The 23,674-nt window shown below is 37.5% G+C and overlaps 1 protein-coding gene, 1 long non-coding RNA gene and 1 pseudogene across 2 annotated transcripts; 2 read left to right on the top strand and 1 right to left on the bottom strand.

Moving 5' to 3' along the window:
* Positions 1-1,756: 1,756 nt before the first annotated feature.
* On the top strand, positions 1,757-3,514 carry LOC139451827 (putative nuclease HARBI1; annotated as a pseudogene).
* Positions 3,515-7,998: 4,484 nt separating this feature from the next.
* Positions 7,999-11,024, bottom strand: LOC139452236 (uncharacterized). Its single transcript, XM_071233636.1, has 3 exons — positions 11,006-11,024; positions 8,455-8,513; positions 7,999-8,232 (listed from the first exon to the last, which is right to left on the bottom strand). Exons 1-3 carry the CDS (start codon positions 11,022-11,024, stop codon positions 7,999-8,001), a joined length of 312 nt encoding a protein of 103 aa, XP_071089737.1.
* Positions 11,025-14,911: 3,887 nt separating this feature from the next.
* LOC139453170 (uncharacterized) lies at positions 14,912-18,609 on the top strand. Its single transcript, XR_011652401.1, has 3 exons — positions 14,912-14,970; positions 17,151-17,434; positions 18,084-18,609. It is a non-coding gene; the product is annotated as an uncharacterized lncRNA (long non-coding RNA).
* The last annotated feature ends 5,065 nt before the right edge of the window (positions 18,610-23,674 follow it).

Here is a 23,674-nt window from a genome sequence, read left to right as displayed (position 1 = left end):
TGGGAAGCCTGGTTGTTTCTTTGTCGGAGAAGAAATATTTGTAAACAACGTTTGCGTATCTTCCATTCACACCATGCCTACTAAAGGTTACTCCTGCCTTTGGAGATGCCTTTTGTTTTCCGGCCTCAGTCCCAGGGGAAGGGCGTAGTGGAGTAGGCTAGTGGCAACAGGGTCACGCCAAAGACCCGGCTTCTATTCCCGCATGAGAACAATGTGTGGAGCCCATTTCTCGGCCCACTTGCACAGAACAATCTTAGTTACAATTGATCTTAGGCGCCTGCAATCCACTTTACAATCACCATACAACTGTCCTATTCCACTTGCACAAACTGATCTTAGCGCGATTGTAAGACGGTTTGGATTTAAGATCGCGATCTTAGCTGAGATCGAAATCTTCAACGGTGGAGATACGATTATCTTAAACTCGACTCCTGTCTACAGTTGTCTGCAGACACGCATAACCTGCTGCGCATACAGTAAGTGGAACCGGTACCACCCTCCCTCCATCGCATCTTGCACAGATTTAAGAAAGGTCCCAATTATTTGAAGGAAACGATTACTGGAATGATGGCATATATTTTTGTCGGCATTAATACTGTCGTGATTTAGGAATTGTTTTGTACTGCAACTAAAGAAATACCTAATCGTGTTTTATCAACAATATTGAAATACGAATACATACTTTATTTAGTGACATAATTATTATGAACATTAAAATGAATAATAATAGTAACATGTCCTGACATACCACATAAATGTACGATCTTCATCTATTGGGAAGGAGCTTGTACGGGCTTATACAAAGGGAAACCACTCCCATTTAGAGTATGAACTATGATTAGCTGCCCTTGATTTCTCTCAAAGGTCACGGACGTTACAAATCGGTTGCAGACTAATACTTAGGTTTATATCCTTCCCGGGGTTAGCGAAAAGGTATGTTGTTTCACTCTTCTTACAGAATGAGTCGGGTGGAAATAGTACTTTTAGCTATCGGCTCGATAGTTATGTGGTAAACTATCCCAATTAACGATATTTCTAACGTTGAAGCTGTGGCGCGTTCTTATGTTAGGGAAGAGAATATATGGATGTCAACTTCTTTATTATGAGGAACACAACGTTTCGGAGTATATGCTCACTCCTTCATCAGGTGAATGAATGCCATGTAGCAGAGAACATATATATGTACAGGTAAGGACAACAAAATTAATAAGATAACAAAAGGTGTAAACTAACAAAGGGTTCGAGCTAACAAAGGAAGTCAACAGATGATTGGCGCTGATAAGGTGATTAGCAATAGACAATGGAAGCCAACACTTAAGTCACCATAGCTAAGTAATAGGTAAGGGCATTGGTTAAATGTGTGTGTGTTGGGGGGGGGGGGGGGGGGGGGGGGCACTGCTGACATGTGTGAGAATGGACATGGCAAATGGGGCAAATTGAAGCCGGTAAGGCTATTGCCCCGACAAAGATCAAAGTAATAAGTCCCAAGCACTAGGCATGTCTCGAAACAAACTTAAGTTCAAAAACTGACATAAGTCTGAGTTTTAAGTCAAATTTGAGAAAACTCAGCAAAAAGCATTTCTCGAACCAAACTGAGTTCAAAAACTGACATAAGTCTGAGTTTTTAGTCAAATTTGAGAAAACTCAGCAAAAAGCATTTCTCGAACCAAACTGAGTTCGATTTTGAACTCAAACTGAGTTTACAATTTGAGTTAGGTAGGAAGGTAACTTAAGGTGTTTTTTTGTCGGTCATATAATGGCGGTGTTGATTAGGCGTGGACGTCGTAGGCAAAAACAAAAATCAAGATTAATCGATACACAAAATCCTCTCGAGTTCATGGAACCCGAGGAGTTTTTCATGAGGTTCCGTTTCCGTGCGGGAAGCATTTTATTTATTGTTTCCCTTGTTTTTGAGAAACTTGAACGGTGCTCCAACGATGCAGCCAATTACCTGTTTTAACGCAGGTACTTGTCGCCCTGCGTTTCCTGGCCACTGGATCTTTTTATTCTTTGATCGCCGATTCATATACCTTATTTCAACTTCTTCAGTGTTTCGGTCAGTCAGAGATGTATGCTTTTGTCTGATCCAACATCTCCGGCATTTTGTATGTATGCCAACTGGACAAGATGCAGACAAGATCAAGAAAATGTTCTTCCAAATTGTCACAATGTCACGGTCAAATAAAGGGGAGCTACTCTAATTCTTGTCATTTCTATATGAAAAACCTTTCCCTTTCTAAAACGAACAGATATCATCATGACATAAATCCTGATATTCTGACGAAAACTTCCAATAATAATTACATTTAACATATTTTAAGATATACACTTTAAATTTTCCAATCCCTTTTGTAAAATGCATAAAAATAAACGCCTTCAAGCGTTAAAAAATCAAATTTTAAAGAAATATTTTATAAAATATAATCAAGGATAATTACTATAACAGCCAACTCAAAATTCTTGACATAATGTTAGTTAGAATTGACAATATATTCCTGATGATAACATAATAATTTATCATTAATGAATCTGAGAAATGACATATAATATAATTTTTCAGGATTCCTCAATGTTCTTGGCTGCTTAGATGGAACCTCATTTGCATTCTAGCACCCTCAAGGAATGAAGTTGATTATTTGAATCGAAAAGGATTTCACTCACTCAATGTTCAGGTAATAATATTATGTTTATGAGACTTAATAATTGTTATTGCCTGAAGCTAAAACCACTTTATGTTCATGAACTATTTTTGTTTCATGAAATGTATGAAAATAAAATCTATATTTTGAAATTCACAAATCACTACCTACACAGTGGCAGCCAAAATATGAATCATACCATTTCTATTATTCTTTTTACTGACCAGTGACCTGTGTTTTTGCTTATAAATGTATTGAACTGACCTATTAATTCTATCACTTTTCAGATGATATGCGATGCCAACTACAAGTTCTGCAATTGTGTTGTGAAGTGGCCAGGGAGTGTCCATGACAGCCGCATCTTCCGGGATAGTAAAATCAGCGCTGCTTTTGAAAATGGTATGAGATCATGAATCATCTGTATCTAACATGATTTGAACTGTAAATTATACCAAATGACAAAACTTTTAAGGACACAGTTCATTTACAGAACCAATAATATTTATTGCTGAGGGAAAGAGGTAAACAGCCTCTTGATATGATTATTTCTTAAAAATGTATTATGATGGTTCCAAGACAATTGGTTATTGAATCACTGTTAAATCAGTAATAAATTAATTTTCTGCATGTCATGATCAAATATCACCAGAAAGAATCACACAGATTCTGATCTGCTTCATTTTATAGGAACATACAAGGGCTTTCTCCTTGGAGAGTCGGGATATCCATGCAAGTGTACTTAATGACACCTTTCGTCACAACCTCATGCCGGGCTGAAGAAAGTTATATCAGAAGTCATTGTAGAACTAGAGTTTTAGTAGAACAGAGTTTGGGAATTTTACAACGAAGATTTTCTTGCTTACACAGTGGATTAAGAACAACACCTCAAAATGCTTGTAAAATTATAACTGCCTGTGTCATTCTACATAATATTGGTATTGATAGAAAAGATATAATAAATGTTGATCATGATGATATTGAGACGAATGATAATGTCAGTGACCATGTTGCTGATGAATGGACAGGTAACAATGTTCATAAACACTTGTGCTAGCAGTTTTTCAGCTAAATGCTTGTAAGTATTTTCAACAAGACTGTTTCCCAAGAAAATCTTTTTTTCGACTTTGTGCCGGACCCAGGCCATTTATCATACACATGTAATAGGAGATACTTTTAGTGGGAAGGGGGCAAGGGATTGGCTTGTTCAATTTTTTTCCAGATTATCCATGTAATAAATTGCAACTGACATTTACTGACCTATGCATAAATGCATTGATACTATCTGTATTTGATGTAGATCAACAATTTTTTTGATAATGCTGGTTAATATTTGGTATCTTTCTGCTTCTTCTAATTCTTTAGTACAGGTAAAGAGTAGCTATTAGACAGTCCAGGTATAGTCAGGGATGAGTGACTTTGCTAGTTAGACAAAGTAGGCATGAGGATCCATCCATGTTTCTGTCAATAGGAATTCTTGAAATTAAAACAAAAAGACAAATTTTCTTGTATTATTTATTTATCTTAGCAATTAAAATAGCCATGAACATAATCTACCACCATAGGTTATGGTGGAAAGACAGATATACTATAGCAATCTCCATAACTGATCATAGTACTGGATGACTGTCAGGACACATTTTATATGTTGAAGTTGGTGTCTTAAAATATTTTTGGGAAATGATCGAAAAATGGTTTTTTTTGCCCTTTAAAATATGACAGTTGCCATTGAAATATCAAGTAACTACCGATCTACCTACCTGTGGTTTGAAGTACTTCAGTCACAAGGAGTTCTATCAAAAGAATGTCTATTGTCTATATCAGTGATAATTCTATATTGTCAAACTAACTTATTTCCCTTACATTTCTTGATTGAAGAAAACCCTTGTATTAATCATATCCCATTACTTTTTTAATAAATACACTTCTTTATTAATCTCCATCTCAAGTTGTCCCAACCACAAATCCCCCCTATACCCATTGACAGACACTCGCAAATAGATTATACGGGTCAGTGACTTACATGAGATAAGATACAATTTTATTAAGGTGTCAAACGTCATATGATATAGTGGAATGAAACCAATCTTCGCAAAAATATTCTTTACTGCCCGGCCAAAAAGGCCTATGAGACATAATATTATGTTGATGATACAATAAGAGCACTCAACATAATGAAATATCAGTACATAACTGACTAGAGTTATGTTGGTTAGAATATATTGGTTTGCTTCATATACACCATACTTGACCAAAGAAGACATTATACTTTATTGAGAATTAGATAATTACAGATTATAAAAAAATATAAGTACGCGGGTGGGTATAGCAAAAACATACTATAGAAGATGAGTTACATTTTTTGTTAATATGCCAAACTTATGATATTTTAAAACACACGGTTTCTAACAGTAACCTTAAAAAAAAAAAAATTCTCTCGTATCTTTAACTTTACTACAAACTTCCAACATTGAAACATTGTCATTTATGTGTTGAACACATTATAGATGCTATCTTTATGTTCTTCATTATACAATTATATTTTGTACTTTAATTTATTTTTACTCACATTGTCACACATTTCTTTCTTAATACTCCGGGTATTTGTATTTCAAGCTCTAACTTTTCCTTCTCTATGACGTTATTGGTTCTGAAGTATTCCGCTTGTTCTTTTAGTGTTATTGTTTCCTGTAAGAACTTCTCTTTTTCGGCCCTCAGTGTCAGAAGTTCTTCCTCTTGTAATTTAGCCTTCTTTTTGGTAGGCTCCTTGATAGTACTAGTGCAGTCACTTTGGGTTGGAACTTGTAAGATTCCATGTTTGTCAAGGATAATATCCAGTTGCACAGGGCAATCTGAAAGAATAATAATACATCCAAATTCATAAATTGCTTATCCATGTATCCACTGTATTTTTATGAGTGATAATGTTACTCAAGTGATGAAATTAAATATTTTCCTTGACTTCACACTCAACAAATTGCCTGTGTATTTTTTATGTAAGATGCAACAATTTGTTGTATTACTGACTTACCTCTAATGGTGTTTTCAGTGCCTCCAATTTTCACCTATCCACCTAATAACAGGTAGGACAGCCATAGAGATGTCAATGGCTTTCCTTTGTCGCCAGTTGTTTTTGTTGGTAGACAGGACTTTGGTGGCTTCCCACATGATGTTATGGTTTATGTTCTTCAGGATGTGTTCGGAAATAGCTGATTTTTGTTCGAGTTTGCTAACAGAGGTCCGATGTTCTTTGAGTCTTGTGTTGAGGGGTCTAAGGGTTTCTCCAGTGTACTGGTGGATACAGGTGCAGGGTATCTGGTATATACATCCTCGGGGGTTGGGACTCGCGCTGCTAGTGCCTCTGCCATTTGCTTGTAGATGGGTTTTGAAAGATAGTCGTAGCGCTACGATGGCTTTGTGGAACGGGATCCTGGATCTTAATATTTTTAAAGTGCCAATTAGAACCATTAAGTTTAACAAAATAAAGAGGCAATGTTTGAACGTAAAGCAGATTATTTATGTGAAACAGACCAAGTCTTGTACGCCATTTTGTCAAGTTTATTGAGGGACTGCAACGATTTTAGCTACTTAAGATTGGTCCGGACCAATTGTAAGTTTCGTTTGTAGCTTACAATGATCATAGCCTACATTCGCTTTGTACAAGTGGGTGGCGATTGAAGCCAAAGCGTAAGATCGCGATCTTTAGGATTTACAATAATTGTAACGATAGAACCGCTTTGTGCAAGTGGACCCTGGTGTTCCCCGCCGTGATATTGCTAAAAGCGGCGCAAAACCCAGACTCACACCCAAGGGAGGTGTTTGCCTTACTATGAGACGCATGCAGTTGCGTCCCTTTATTTACATACGATACTGCCAAGAGAACACGAGTTGCGTCCCTTAAATTACGTGCCAATACGATACCGTGCAGATAAACTCCGACATGTTGAACTGTAATCAATCGAAAATATTATTTACTCTAGTGTTGTTGTTTCTCACTGAAAACTAACGTGTAAGCGTTTATGTGTGTTTCGTTGAAACTAGAATGCGTGTTATGTACAACGTAAATGCACTTGGCAACGTCTTTAAAGAAGTCGCACAGAAAAGAAAAATTGAGAATTCTAAAACTTAATGCAGTAAATTAGTACTGTAGTGACGTAAGTGTTATAGAATTGAAAACAGAGTGCGTATCCAACATATATCCATTCTCTTGGCGACAGCTTTAATGCAGTCGCGCTGAATGGGAGCCCATGCAAAGGTAAAATTGAGAACTCTAAAACGAAGTGTGATAAAGTAGTAGTAAAGTAGTAAATTTGTATATTTCATTAATCAATGTAATATTACGAGTAAGCACCTAAAATATTCTATTCTAAACGATTGTCATTAAAATATATTCACGGCTTTGGCCTTGCTAATGTCTGTTTTCATGAAATAACAACGTCAAACCATTTCCGTTCCTTTTCTGCAATTAGTTCCGCTAAGAGAAAAATAATTTTGCTTCGAAATATATGAACAAATCGTAAGTGCAGTCGTAGAGAATTACTAATTGAACGTATCTTGGATACTCAAGGTGAGCACCTTGCTGACCCTGTGTGTTTCCGGGTTAGAACTGGTCCTTGTGCATGAGGCGACTAAGTCCGTGGATCAGGTGGTCAGTGTCTCGGATGACCGCTTGTCATTGTACCCAAATATCAGTCAATAAACTCTCTGTAGCTGGAATACTGCTAATGCGGTTGACATAAGAAAGAGAAGTAACAGTAGCCCTCAAATACTGCCAACAGTTGGGCTCAACCGGACAGGGTATGCCCGCCCCACTGCATGTGAACCTATTGTGTGACATATTCTATGCTCACAATGCATGTCTTGTCATATCTTGTTTGTTTACCTGTAGATGTTTACCACTTTGGTGAAACCCACAAGCACACGGGTATAGGGGGCTGACAAACCAAGGAGATTGTAGGTAACAACGTGACTAAAGGGGAAACGACTCAATGGAAAAAACAAAACAACAACAAGTATTGAATTATAATTATTTAATGAAGTCCAAAGTCTTAAAAGCCAAAAGTGTCCGAAAGAGCCAAAAACGTAAACAGCATATAACAATAAACATCATTCAAAATTTAATCCAAAATGGCCAAATTCCCTTTAAAGTCTAAAAACACTGAAGGTTTAGTATTTAAAAACGTATTTATTCCAAGTCGAAAAATAGCAAAATGATCAAAATACCCGAAAAATGCCTCAAAAGTAAGAAATGTCCGAAAGGTCCAAAATGTAGAGAGCACTATATCATTTATTTTTTAAACGTATTCTAAAGCTCCAAGGAAATTATTATGACACAAGGTCCAAGAGGTAGCAAGATGTCACTCTAAGCGTCCATCTTGACACGGAACACTCTCCTCAAGAATCCAGACACACGTGACAGCAAGACTCCAACTAAGGACTGGGTCGGGGTGTCGTCATCATCCAGGTTGATATCGACGAAGTGAGGGGCATCACGGGGGACGGAGGCAGAGAGAGGGGCAGGGGCAGGGATAGAGGTGGGAGGGACAGGCAGTTCTGACAAGGGTTCAAGGACGGTCATGTACCTCCCAGTAGGACGCTGACAGGGAGGGAGAGAAGGACATGTAGAAAGAGACAGAAGATAGGAGTACAGGAGGAAGAGGGTGGTTGTTGGAAATGGATCAATAAGAGGATAATTAGGATGTTACGTGGTTAATAATGCTCATGAATATAACTTTCCAAATCAATAGGCTATATTTTGTATCACATGTTAGTAATTAATTAGAATAACAGTAAATTACTGATTCCCTAAGACACCCACTTGGCGAGGAGGGGCCCAGATGTCAAAGTTCAAAGGGAACCTGATCACGAGGTCAAGAGCTGTCAGGAAAGAAGGAATGAGAGTGTTAAATAGGAATAAATACAACAGGATCAACTTGGAGAGTATATAAACTACCTGATGATCCATTCGATCACTGTCATCTTGTCAGTTCAGAAAAGGCAAGTATATAAGCCGGGGTTTCAGACAGGTACATTTTCTAGGACATTGACTGATTGCCATCCAAAATGTCGTAATAGTATGTTTATAGTTTGGTGATGCTATGGAAGGAAATTCAATCCAAATATGTTCAAATCATGAAAATGTCCTAATGGTGTGTCTGTTTGTTGTATAACGCCGCACTCAGCAATATTCCAGCGATATTACAGGGTTTTTCAAATATTCGAGTCACATCATAAGCATCGATCCACGCAATTGGGATACGATGACATACCACCTGATCCTGTTTGTCGCCTCTCACGACAAGCATGGGTTGTTGAAGACCCATTCCAACCGGGATCTTCATGGGTTTTCCTTATGGCATTTGGTGTTAGCAAAGCGAGTGTTAGCAACAGAATCATTAAGATATACAGAGTTAAGACGCATTAATATTTCGCCCTTTTCACACAGGAGAGAGAGAGAGAGAGAGAGAGAGACATTACATCAACCTATATTATTGCATATGAAGGAAACGTTTTATCAATGGTCAATACGTGTATGCGGAAATATAGTTAGTGTATTCGTAGGTAACCAGGTAGGAACATTATACAAGTTTGTTAAGTATTGACGTACAATTGGCATGCATTTCATATGTTACAGGAATAGTTTAATGTTGTCAGTGTTCGGGTTGATAATGATTGCGAAATTGATTTGTTTTCCGGTATTAAGTGGTCGTAGGGTGTACATTCACAGAATAATATTTGATAGAACACAATAACAGTACACTATTCATGATTTTATTCTGGATTATGATATTGATTGGTCATTGTCACAAACGTTATGAAAGATTCATAAAAGCACAGGGTTCCAGATACTGTTTTAGCCATGGTGTAATTACTGACGTTACCATTGATACTGGGTATTGATAATTCTCTTTAGGTATTCAATATGTTTTTATCCCCTTGAGTATTTTTTAACAATGAGTAAATTTAAGTTTTTACAATAATACAGCTTAAAATATTGTTTCATGTGATTTCAAATATTCATGTGCAGCCCCAATGTCACATGTCGTGAATATTTAAATGAGTCTTGTGTATATACCGGACTAAACGTCAATAAACCAGATGCACCTGTTGTGAATTATTCACGGCAGCAGAATTCACTTTTACGTGATGCCTGAATTGAATCAGTAAACAAATACCTATGGGGAAAATAGGTACGCTAGGTGGAAAGGTTACGTTTGGTATTTACGCGCAGCACCGTGAACCTTGAGTTTTTGACTGTTGTGATGCCCATTTGTTCGGAAGCAACGCATTTTATGTACTTTACGTAGATCTAAATACGCAGCTTATTTTTATCATTTCAAAATGAAACTAGTGGTTGTGCCGCTGCTATACTATGTGTTAGAATTCTACTATTTGTACATTACATGTTTATTTACTTTCTTCGCAAGTGAATCTCATGCATATGATGGACAGAAGGGAAAGTTTCTATGTTGATGTTAGTGTTATCTATAGGGATGGAAGCCTTTGCAGGGATAGACACCACAGATTGGTCATATCCAAGGATTCCGTAGTTCAGAATAGTGGTTTGATTAAAGCAACAAGATTTGGGAATAAAACAAACAACTAGTCCCTTTCCATTTTCACTTGTCTCGAACTAACGGATCAGCGGTCGTGTCTATCCCTTCTTTGAAGTCACTTTCACATTAGAGCCTTGGAAGCATCAAAATAATTATGATTGAGTCTAATATTAATCTTCAGTATTTTTATTTGGAACGGTTTATCTTTAAAATCATAACATTGTGGAAACAAAACTACCACAACCTCATTGACAAAGTGGGATGTTAAATATTACCCTGAGCTAGTTTTACTGTTGGTACAGAAGGGCTACAAATATCTATGTTATGAAAAGGCAAAATTAACACACCAGTGGTTATTACTATGTATTTGAATATATATGAAACAGCTATGCCTAGATCTATCAGCCTTAAAATTTAAATCTGATACAACCGACAAGTATTTGATATTGGAAAGATAACGTTTAAAATAGTTGATTTGTTTTATCAACAGACTGAAAAGGATGAAATGGCCTCAATTTAACCGGGAAAAATCTTAATAAACGACAAATTGTCATATTTGAAGTTTCTTCTTTCGATACTTGACATTGAGTGTAAACAAATGGTCTTTTTTCAGAATAAGAATAAGGAAAGTATACATCGGACATATTTCAGACTGGCTACTGGTTATCAATGGCTACAAAAATGCAAAATCTAGGCCTCCTAGAATAATTTTTCAACAGATTTAGATCTCGGCTTACTTCAAATTTGATCAAGAAATTTTATCAGAAAACAAGGAAATGGGCTAACAAGGCTAATTCAGAAACAAGGAAATACCTTGGGTGTATGCGCTCATGGTTTTCACAAGCGCAGATGAGCACAAGACAAGGCAAAACGGAGCAGATAAGTTGTAATATGACAGCAGTATAAGCACAACAATGGCGATGCCAGTAGTGAAAGTGTCGTCAAGGCGACGTCATAAATCTCGCGAGACTGTCATAGCATCACGTGACGTTAGCAGCTTGACTGGTTCTCTCCCTGCTCTTCTCAGAAGTCGCATACCAAATCAGGATCCCAGTCATGTTTCAAGCGTAATGTTGAGTTGGCGCCTCGTTCAAATATAGCTTCTAAGTGATTTGCTCGCAGTGGATGCATATCAAACGATTTTAACAGCGTGGTACTGTACAAGAAGTGCTTATCTGAAGGAGTGACCACGAATATCTAAAATGGTTTGTTATCGCTAGAGTTATGGTGGTAGAGGTGATTGCAAAAAGGATTTTAGAGGTTAGAATGGACACCTTTAGTGACACGAGTAGGGTTTTCAGTGTCATACTCTTGAACAACTATATCATCTGACTGAGCTCCGTTAATTTTTTCTCCTCTTGGAAGATGCCAGGTTTGGGGAAGTGAAGTTTTGCAGACATCATTTTGAATGGCAGTAACACCAAGACACTTGTAGTTTGCTATCTGGTACATAACACCTGTGATGTGGCCACAACTCAGACTCTAACCAATGGTACGGGAACATACAGCAGTCTCCACAGAAAGTAGATGACAACCGAAATGTATCTGGAGGAAAAAAAGAAATAAGTATTACTATTTATAGAAACGGGCTCCGTCCGTCACGTTTCGTTTCCGGAGCATAACTAATAAACCGTTAAATATTTTTTTTCATCAAACGTTGCAGGTCTGTCAGGTACATGCTGAACTGGTGCCTTTTTTCTATTCAGAAATTTTTATTTTTTACGTTTCCATGGCAACAAGATGGACTTAGGTTCTGTTAGGGTAGAGTTCGATTCCGGAGCATAACTCATAAACCGTTCAATATTTGTTCATCAAACTTTGCAGGTCTGTCAGGTACATGCTGAACTGGTGCCTTTTGCATTTTATAAATTTTTATTTTTTACGTTTCCATGGCAACAAGATGGACTTAGGTTCTGTGAGGGTAGGGTTCGTTTCCGGAGCATAACTAATAAACCGTTCAATATTTTTTCATCAAACTTTGCAGGTCTGCCAGGTACATGCTGAACTGGTGCCTTTTGCTATTTAGAAATTTTAGAAAAAAAATAATTTTTTACGTTTCCATGGCAAACGATGGACTTAGGTTCCAAACTCTTCTTTTTTTACAATTTCCATGACAAGTTCCACCTCGGTTAAAAAAGGTTAGGGTTTGTTTAGATTTCATTATGTCATAAATTCTGCAACAGGGGCGGGGGATATAGCCACGTTAGTGGCAAACTCTTGTTTTAACTACATTCCTTTTCACAATCATTTAAAAATAAAATTATACCACAGTAACCAGTAGCAACTGATTTCAAAATACTGAGTTATAGATCTCATTATTAACAGTCACATGAATTGAAACAAAGTAATTATAATCCTGGTGAAAGTGACAAACAATTACTGATGAGTATTATAAATAACTTTAACTGATACAGTATGAATGTAGGCCTGTTCATTATATATGCAGGGATAATTCTAGGCTGCGGCCTTGTTCCTAAATTTGAAAAAAGGCCCACATTTTCAAATACAATGAGGCATTTTAACATGCTGTATGGGCAAGCGTGGGTGTCTCTGGAATATTTGAAATTTTCACATTCATGTCAGAAAATTCCTAGAGTGAACCCTGTACGGTACTTGTCTTCAAATAAAATTAACATTACTTTAACACCATATATTATAAAAACCTCAAGTTGATGAGGGGATTCGTTTTTCCTCTTTGATCTGTAACAAGATGCTGTTACACGAACAACATTATCACCTGTAGGAACCACTGAAAAAAAATGGGCAAGATGGCTGAAATATTTAAACAGGAAAAACAAAATTAATAATTGTATCACATTAAGAATACAAAAGATCTACTGGAGTAGAGCTATCTAGATCAAGCATATGCTTATGCTTACTTATGATCTCGATTATCCAACTCAATCAATATATACTGCTTGCTTGAAGAATTTCGAATCGGAATTGAAGAATTTGAAACCTGGACACAAAATAAGTTGATTATTCTGTTTTGTTCATGCTGATAAGTAAACGTGAATGACGTCCCCTGATAATATTTCAATGTTATGACTTTAGAGTAGCTTCCCCTAATAAGTGCCGAGCAACATCGTAAACATTAGCCGAGATATCTAGGTCATACGACTTTTCGTGTTGTGTAGACAAGTGAAGAACAGCGATTACTCAGCCCTCAAGCCGTGGATATAAGCTTCAGAAAAGTATTTGTAGCCCTTTCACATCTGTGATTTTCCCGAGCTACCGGACAGATGATGAATATAGCGTTCGACGAAGGAAAACGTGAAATCAGGAAGCACGTTCAGATTTTTCGCATTAGCCGCCATTATGTTTAAGGTGACTTTGCCTACGTTAGCCTCGTTCTGGTTGAGATATGAATATTCATAGGGCCTCATTAAGAATGGTCTATTGAGACTAGACTGGTTCCCGTTCGTTCCTGCGTTCACCTTGACGTTACGGTAAACTGGTTTAGCGCTTTTGCTGGTTAAATAGACAGAAACATAGTCAAGACAAGATGGCGACTAATGTGTCGTCTGTCAACAGTGACATAGAATTTCAAATATTTTGGATCGGGCGAACAGGTACCATTCTTGTATTTTTTTCCAATTAAAGGCTAAACAACGTGATGCTATTTTGGCATGTGAATCAAGGGATGTTTTAGGTGTTCTACCGACTGGTTACGGCAAAACTGTGTAATACAGTGCCTACCGTATTTGAACGATTTCGCCAGCACTGTAGTTGTTGTGAATCCACTAAATGCGATTCTCGAAGAGCAGCACAATCGGCTTGGTAGCCGCAGTGTAATAACTAATCATGAAGATGTTGATTATCTATCTAATGGGTGTTCGGGATCTGCAGAGTCGGAGAAGAAAATGAAGCGAGTAAAGAGTGGCCATGTTAACTTCAATTTGGGTCACCCCCAGAGCACCTGTGTAGTGTGGCTGTTACACGATTTCTAATGTCAGAAGACATAGCATCACAGGTAAGTTAGAAGTCAGCTCAAAACTCAAAGCAGAGATTGTTACGATAAATGTCACCTACAGAAATCTAGGTTGATTTCCTATAGCATGTTGTATGTTGTTAGTGTTTCCATATAACCATGGACACATGGGTGTACCTTATATAACCTGAACATGCTGATTGAACACTTGATGAATTATTGAAACATGATCCAAAACGTGGCAATTATGCAAAGAATCACATTGAAATAAAGAAAATGTGTTGCATAGCCTATCGATATGGTCATGATATTGTCTTCGTGAATTCTATGAAAATGTTATTATTATTATTATTATTATTATTATTATTATTATAACTGTTCATCAAACAAGCTATTGGTGGAAATTAAATGGATGTTTCATGCGTGGGAAATAGTGCTATTTAAACCTTCTGAAAGGGCGATACCTTGACGTGGTCAGGAGGCTTAATTCTCTTTGACTTAGATATGGTCGTAAGAGAAGACCAAAATCGCCTTGTTGTAGTGGTTATTTTATTGCACATTTTGTTAAATGTTTTCTATAAATAAACATGTCTTAGTGTACTGTGTCCCATTATCCTCACCCCATGTTCAAATTTCAGATCAGTCACATTATTGTTGATGAGGCGCATTGTGTCATATCATGGGGGAAATCTAACTTTCGACCCGCCTTTCTCAAAGTAGGGGATTTACGTGCAATCCTCCCACAGACTCGCATGCTGGCTTGTACAGCTACCATTAAAGCCCAGCATGAAATTCAGGAGGCTTTGTGCATGGTGTATCCTCTAATTGTAGCTGAAACACCTGACAGGTGATGGTGTTTTTTTTAATTTTTAATGCCATGTCATTAAGTTGTTACACCACCTTTTGAAACTTTTTTTTTGTCTTGAATAGACCTGTATGTGTATGTAATTTACAAGAATGAAGGCTATATACTGGTACAATATTATAAAAATATTTATGTAATGTTGAAGTTGCAAAGTTTGACTGCAGATGTACTGTCTTCCATCCATTTGTATTATCATACCCTTAGTATAGAACAACATGAATCCCTAACTAGCATAATTCATAATATAAGTTGTTTTATTCAATGTTTGAAATTAGCATAGTGATACATCTTCTAGTCTAGGACTACTGACATTTCCTTGTGGATTACCACTTCGTCCAAGGTAGATGGTAACTCTGAAGCAGATTATTTGTAGACTAGTGAAAATACCCCAATTATTTGCAATCAAAATAAATTTATAAACAAAACAGTATACACCAGCAAGGTATCGATACACTTTGTTGATACTGAAGTTATGAAAACATGACATGTTTCGGAAACATTTCCCTAATCAAAAGAAATCTATTTAATTGTATCCCAACTAACATTTAGTACATTGAGCCATTTGATAACACTGATGTAGATATGGAGATCTAAGATTAAGTATAGCCATAGACTTGTATAACTTGTATATAGGTCCGTGGTATAGCATACAATACAGCAGCCTATAACCTAAAGGGCATCCACATTACTTACAAGACTTTCTGCACATGGTTGACCATTGGACAAAAATGATGTTTTACATGTACAATGTAGTTCAATAGTTTCACACATACGGTACATACATATGAATTTAAAAATACTCTTAACATTCTTAATGCTATTGGAAATGTGAAGTAAATCCAAAGTAGTACAGTATACTGTCATCTCAAGAAGAAAATTAACACCACAACAATTTCACACAGAAATCTTTCAATATATTTCCGAATATACACACTACAACATGTACAATCTACAGTATGGTTTGAAAAGCTAAGGCAATTCATGTAGAAAAGCACTTTGACAATTACAGAGGTTAGTTACAAATAATCAAGACATGACAAATCCCAAATTTGAAAAGATACCATTCATCTAATCAACTCTTAAAATATGTGCTAATAATCACATTTATTAGTGAAATCATAGAAAAAATTGTTTACTTTTCTTATTCTCCAATCACCGATGTTTAGAAAACATATTGTTCTTAAATGCCAAGTTTAGACAAATGGAAACATTAAAACAATTTACAGTCTTTTAAGCATTCGTTTTAGAAATGGTAACATGAACTCAATATCCTGATTTTATTTCAAAGTAAACTGATTGTATTATTGCTTATGTCTGTATGTTTACACTAGTGATCATCAATCAACATTGTTACTAAAAACAATTGTGAAGGTGAAATTCTTATCACAGAATAGGTATGTTTTTGCCACGGAATACATCTGGGATTGATATCAATTACAAAAATAAATAGTTATAACACTGAAATATCTTTCTTTGATACTGCACAAGACAACAGTACAATATGATCATAGAATTAATATCACCCAATCCAATTTAAATGGCCCTAATATATTTTGAAAATATACAACCAGTGAACATTAACCTCATTAACAAACATTTGCAAATTGATAACCCATCTCAGCTGTTTCCTGAACCTGTGAAAGTATCCATGCCAAATGGCAAAGAAATCTCTTGTTGCGATAATTGAGTATTTATTCATTTTGTTGTACATGAATACCAGTGATATTGATAAAGTATTTGGTTATCATATGATATATAGATTATTATTACAGTTAATGTTTTGTATTTATGTAATAATAACATTCATAAGTACCTCCTCTCTTCTCACAGAAGTTGCAATAATTATTAATAACATTTCCAAGCATCCTTTTAATCTCTGAAAATGAACTGCATCCTTATCGTAGGTAACACAGCTTCAAATTCTAGAAAGATTGTTCCTTTTAAGAGCATTCCTTGCACGGTATGTTCACGCAGGTGTTAGTGCAGCTCTGATATGCTAGGTTTTCATAACAATTATTGTAATGTTGTGTGTTTTTCTATCTGAAAATCATTTTCACGTACAAGTTTTAGGGTTAAGGAATGAAGTTTTTATTTATCTGACATTAACAATTTGAATCTTCCCTTTAGTCAACGCTTTAATGACATTCCAATATAATTTACAGGCCAAACATTTATCTAGAAGTTAAAGTAAGACCTCCATCCACTGGCAGTGGTCATTCTGTGGAAACTTCATATGAAACAGCGCTAGATCCAGTTCTTCTTACTTCGAGAACTGATGGAATACATTTTGACAGAACTATCATATACCTTCCTCTGAAATGGTGTGGGCACATCCACCATCGGGCCATTACAGAATCTCTCCTACTTCACCAAGAAAATCAAGAAACTGAGCAAGGATTTTCTTAAATGCTTCATTGCCCAATACCATTCTCCCCAGACACAGGAGGTAAGTAAAAACAGCACAGGTAGTACTGGTAGTTTAACCCTGTAGCTCCAAGATTGAATCCAAGATTTTAACAGTGTCCTGGTAATATTGCTCATTATATCATGGCAGTACTGTCAATGGGACAACTCTGGTTTTGTCACAGAAAAGATTACTCTCAGGCCCAGCTAAGGTTACAGGCACAGAATCTTTCACAAATCCTAAATGAGTTAGATATTTGCGTAGTGTATGTGCCACAATGCTTACTACACCGTGTCTAAGCAAACAATACTCTGCTTGAGATAGTAAGACATTGTTGATTGTGAGATGAGCAAGAGGTATTTCTGGAATTTCTTTTTTTGACATAAAGTAATGTTCAGATATAAGAGTTTGAGTGAATATGGTTTTACGCCGCTTTTAGCAATATTCCAGCAATATCACGGCAGGGGACACCAAAAATGGGCTTCACACATTATACCCATGTCGGGAATCGAACCCGGGTCTTCGGCGTGAAGAGCGAACGCTTTAACCACTAGGCTACCCGACCGCCCCTCAGATATAAGAGCTGCTGAGGCAAACATATGTACTATGTGTTTGTGCTTCCCATATCTTTCCTGATTGACATCCACACTGAAGTTCAGATTGTCGCCAACTAATCGAATTCTCTTTCCAGAATGAACAGCATCAATGAGGACATCATTGAAATGGCCACCAACCTGCTTGAAAACCTCAAAGGCTCGACAATAGGAAACTGTTACACCAAGCTTGTTCATCTGGTCATACACTTTTTGATCACATATGTTGTCAAGGAGACATTAAGCAATGACCCTTTGAAACCTTGATAGTTCAGGATTTCTTGTAAACAGCATGACTGAATAGATCATAGCAAGACGAGGTAGTATATCTTGTTAGTTCTCTGCTGAGTTTTGCTTAGACTTCGGAAGCATGACACGTTGAACCATAAGAAAAAGTTCAGGAAATTTTAATCTAAATTCATCAACAATGTCTTCAATGACTAATGACTTCAGACTTTCAAAATCTTTCTTCATCAGTACCGATGCATTGTATTTCCTACCAGTCATCAAAAGAGGTGTGCCCTGCACAGAATCAGCAAGCAGATCGATGCAAGCATCTTTTAGCGATGGTGTGTTCATGAAATATCGTGCAATATTTCTTGGGTTCCTTGTGTTAAGGAGAAGCTTGAGTTTGACCATTTGAGTCAAAGATACTCTTGCAAGAACATTTCTTGATTGGTGGGAAAGAAATTCTGACAATTGACTCATTATTTTTTCTGCCTCTTAATCTTTTTCTTTGATAAGATTTTGGTTCTCTTTTGATTTGAGTAGTTATGCTCAAGCATAATTGAACAACAATCAACTGGTGAGGCTGGTTCAACGACTGTAAGTGGTTGCGAGTAGTTATGTTAGGGCACCAACGGAGAAGTGGCAGCAGTTGACGGTATGTCAGAGACATGGCAGGTTTGTGGGCGTATAGCAGGTGCGGCTGGTTCACTGACTGTAAGTGGTTGCCAGTAGTTATGTGTGGCATCAGTTGACAGTATATCAGAGACATGGCAGGTCTGTGAGCGTATAGCAGGTGAGGCAGGTTCACTGACTGTAAGTGGTTGCAAGTAGTTATGTTCGGGCACCAACGGCGAAGTGGCATGAGTTGATTGGAAAGCGGAATAAGAGCAGCGACACCAAGCGGAGGATCCAGGAACCAGTCTAAATTGAGACCAAATAGTTTCAAAGTCTGACGCTTGTTCCCTACACAGGACCTTAACTGCTCCAAATCGAACATATGATTAATGTGCGAATATAAACATTGCACACAATATATACATGCGACCTGGGCCAGACAACACAGTGATTCACCGCACCATCTGATCAACTGATAATATAACAATAACAATATAGATCTAATAATAATAACAATGAAAAAACTCGAAAAAACATAGTAGGCAAGGCCTTGTTTTTTTATCACTAGTTACATGGTCCAGTGAGTGATTGCATGAACAACAATCCACATCAATCGACCCTGTCCGTCTGTCCATCAGACACAATCTAGCCCAGAACACCTTTACATGGCAAGAAGCAGCAGCTGTAAAAAGATATGTGTGTGATGACATCTTGTAATTTTTCACTGATTTACTGGAGACAAACAGCATGCCAATGATTGTATCAACACTTTCTTCTATTATACTACGAAACTCTATATATACAACACTGGTTTGTTTAGTCAAGGGGGATGGCCCAGTGGTGTAAGGGCTTTTGGATGAGAATCAGTCGGTGTGGGAGATGTGGGATGAAAGCGAAAGAATGCAGGTCTGACATATTTGCCACTTTGGCAAAACCCATGGGTATGGGGCTGACAAACCTAGAAATATTACCTGGATAACAGGGATTCAAACCCATGATTAAAGGTTTCTGGTATGTCTAAGAGGCATAACTCTGGACAGCAATCTGCATGGGTTATAGAGAGAATGGCCCCAGACAATTTGGAGAAAATAACCTCCAAATTAAATAAGTTAGTTGATACAATAGTTACATAGAACCTTGTCTCCTGTTTGACATTATTAATTGCAACTTTGTTTGTTTTTCAATTAGTAGTAGTAAGAATTGTCAAATAAAAAGCCAGTGAGGGGAGAGACAATGGCACATACTTGAGAAGTGAGGATAAGTGATGGTCCCATGTATTAATTAAAAGGTGAGGTGAAATGGTGTTTAACATCACGTTCAAGATTATTGTACTAATATAGCAATATGCGTGTGTGGCTACTTGTACTAGTCCGGACTAATGCCAATTCTACAGTGCTAGCCCATTGAGAAAGTATGCAGCAGCTTAACATGAATAGCCCACATAGACACCGTATACCGACTCCGAGCTGAACAGGCCTTCTTTTAGCCACTTATGCTGAATGCCAGGCAGGTTAACAACAAGTACCATCTTTTAACATCTTTTGGTATGGGGGCGGTCGGGTAGCCTAGTGGTTAAAGCGTTCGCTCGTCATGCCCAAGACCCGGGTTCGATTCCCGACATGGGCACAATGTGTGAAGCCCATTTCTGGTGTCCCCCCGTCCCCGTCCCGTGATATTGCTGGAATATTGCTAAAAGCGGCGTAAAACCATACTCACTCACTCACTCTTTTGGTATGGGATCAAGCGCTGATCTTACGCTCCCCGGGCAGACACTCTACCATTAGACCACAGAAGCGGTCCTTGACTAAACAACCAGATACATTGTATATCCATATCATTCAGAATGTTCAGTAACAGTGACAGATATCATGGCATTGTTTGTAACATACACCATGTTCAGTTGATTAAATTACACACTCACTTCATATTATGGAAAACAACAATTTACAAATAAATAATGATTAATTATTTACATCACTCAACATAGCTTCATACCTCTCAGAAATAACAAAGATTCATGGATTTTACAGAGATTGATGGGAATAACAATATTCTTAATAGTTCTACTGTTAGAACATACATAAACATATTTTGATTTACTCTTGTAAGTTCAGTCACTGTTGGGCAGAGGAGTTAGAAATGACAACTAGCAATAGTCATTGATAGTTGATTGATTCACAAAACGAGATTTATTTTTATGATGAAACCTGAATAAATGATAAATAATTTCAGGTTATTTATGACAGTCGGTCTCGTAAACCAACTAAAAAAACATGTAAAGCCTAAAAACATATAAATTCAACCCTAAACATTGCTTAATAGTTCTGGCAGTGTTTACAGCGTGTTCAGTCTAGATTTATCCATAACTCTAACAGACTGGTTGCAATACATGGACTTATACTGGAAATAGTGATTACATCACAAAGCACGACTATCTGTGAATTGGGGTTTCCACGGCTTCCAACAGTAAGAGTGTGTATGCATAGAACGTGGGCCAGACAATCCAGTGACAGCATGAACAATCCACATCGTCTGTCTGTCCATCACACACAATCAGCGGGGTCACACAATGTAATTATACAAACCACCTGATCCTCATTATTCGGGCCCTTCAAGCAGGGGTACTTGGACCCATGACCTAGAATCCCAATGGGGGTCTATGGAACAGCTGTACAAAGAGTGAGTGAGTGTGTGAGTGAATGTTGTCAGCAGTATTCCAGCCATTTCACGACGGCATGTACACAAATCGAGCATGTTGAGTGGTTGATAACATGAGTGACACTTTGTATCCATGTATGATGCACCTGATCCTTGTTAATTCTTCCAAGCAGGAGGTGTTGGTGGCGTCGTCTCACCCGGAATGAACACAGGGATATACAACAGACTCTCAACTACATTCTCAGGAAATTATGATAGGAGTAGCACCTGTGTAGATATGAACGATTGGTTTGTTGTTTTACGCCGCACTCAGCAATATTCCAGCTATAACGGCGGTCTGTAAATAATCAAGTCTAGACCAGACAATCCAGTGATTGATATCATGAGCATCGATCCACGCAAATGGGATCGATGATTGCTTCACGTTAGTCACCTCTTCCGACAAGCATAGTCGACTTTTTCGGCAACCATGGGTTGCTGAAGACCTATTCTATCCCGGATCTTCACAGCACCAGTATATGCAGATAAGAACGATAAAGGAAACACAAAGTCATACGTTTCTCCAGCTATTTACCCACATATCGACCAAACAAGCTTCCAATATAATTATATATAGTAGTAGTGTTTTGTGCCTGCTATATTTCTGGAGCAAAATCAATGACAATTTGGCCAGCCTGGTTCTTTCTTTGTCGGAGAAGAAATATTTGTAAACAACGTTTGCGCGTCTTCCATTCACACCATGCCGAATCTAGGTTCCTTCTGCCTTTGGAGATGCCTTTGTTTTCCGGCCTCAGTCCCAGGGGAAGGGCGTAGTGGAGTAGGCTAGTGGCAACAGGGTCACGCCAAAGACCCGGGTTCTATTCCTGACATGAGAACAATGTGTGGAGCCCATTTTTGGTGCTCCCCGCCGTGATATTGCTAAAGCCGGCGGAAAACCCATACTCACACCCAAGGGAGGTGCTTCCCTTACTATGAGACGCATGCAGTTGCGTCCCTTTATTTACATACGATTCTGCCAAGAGAACACGAGTTGCGTCCCTTAAATTACGTGACAATACGATGCCGTGCAGATACACTCCGACATGTTGAACTGTAATCGATCAAAAATATTATTTGTTTAAATCGTGTTCACCATTAACTCTAGTGTTGTTTCTCACTGAAAACTAACGTGTAAGCGTTTATTTGTGTTTCGTTGAAGCTAGAATGCGTGACATGTACAACGTACATGCACTTGGCAACAACTTCAAAGAAGTCGCAAAGAAAAGAAAAACTGAATGGAGTAAAGTACTAGTAGTAGTGACTTAAGTGTTATAGAATTGAAAACAAACGTGTAAGCATCTATTTGTGTTTGGTTGAAGTTTTAGAGTGCGTGTCCAACATATATCCATTCTCTTGGCGACAGCTTTAATGAGTCGCGCAGGGTGGGGGGCAAAGGTAAAATTGAGAATTCTAAAACGAAGTGTAATAAAGTAGAAGTAAAGAGTAAATATTACGAGTAAGCACCCAAAATATTCTATTCTAAATGATTGTCATTAAAATATATTGTCTTTGTCCTTGCTAATGTCTGTTTTCATGAAATAACAACGTCAAACCATTTCCTTGGTACGAGAATGAACGAGGCGACTTAGTCCATGGACCAGGTGGTCAGTGTCTCGGATGACCGCGTGTCATTGTACCCCGATTGCAGTCAATAGACTCTCTGTAGCTGAAATACTGCTGAATGCGGTTGACATACATAAAAGCCCTCAAATACTGCCAACAGTTAGTGAAACCCACAAGCACACGGGTATAAGGGGCTGACAAACCAAGGAGATTGTATGCAACAACGTGACTAAAGGAGAAACGGCTAAATGGAAAAAACAAAACAACAATAAATATTGAATCATAATGATTTAATAAAGTCCAATCTTGAAAGTGTAAAGCCAAAAGTGTCCGAAAGAGCCAAAAGCACATAACATATTTCTATAGGTAATCCAAAATGGCCCAAGTATCTAAAAAGTCCAAAAACACTGAAGGTTTAGCATTTAAAAAAGTATTTATTCCGGGGTCCAAAAATAGTAAAATGGTCCTAAATGATCAAAATATCCAAAACATTAAAAAAGTTCGAAAGGTCCAAAATGTAGAGAACACTATATCATTTATTTTTTAAAAGTATTCTTAAGGTCCAAGGTATTTATTAACACAAGTT

This window comes from Haliotis cracherodii, unplaced genomic scaffold, assembly GCF_022045235.1.
Source record: "Haliotis cracherodii isolate W230 unplaced genomic scaffold, xgHalCrac1.p SCAF_9, whole genome shotgun sequence".
Lineage (NCBI taxonomy): Eukaryota > Metazoa > Mollusca > Gastropoda > Lepetellida > Haliotidae > Haliotis > Haliotis cracherodii.
The sequence above is the reverse complement of the archived record's forward strand: the minus strand, read 5'-3'. Positions and strand labels throughout refer to the sequence as shown.

What these genes read in the sequence shown, in the direction of transcription:
- LOC139452236 (XM_071233636.1), bottom strand. An exon ending in TCTGGGCCCCTCCTCGCCAA is followed by an intron (nt 8,233 to 8,454) that starts GTGGGTGTCTTA and finishes CCTCCCTGTCAG; the next exon opens with CGTCCTACTGGGAGGTACAT.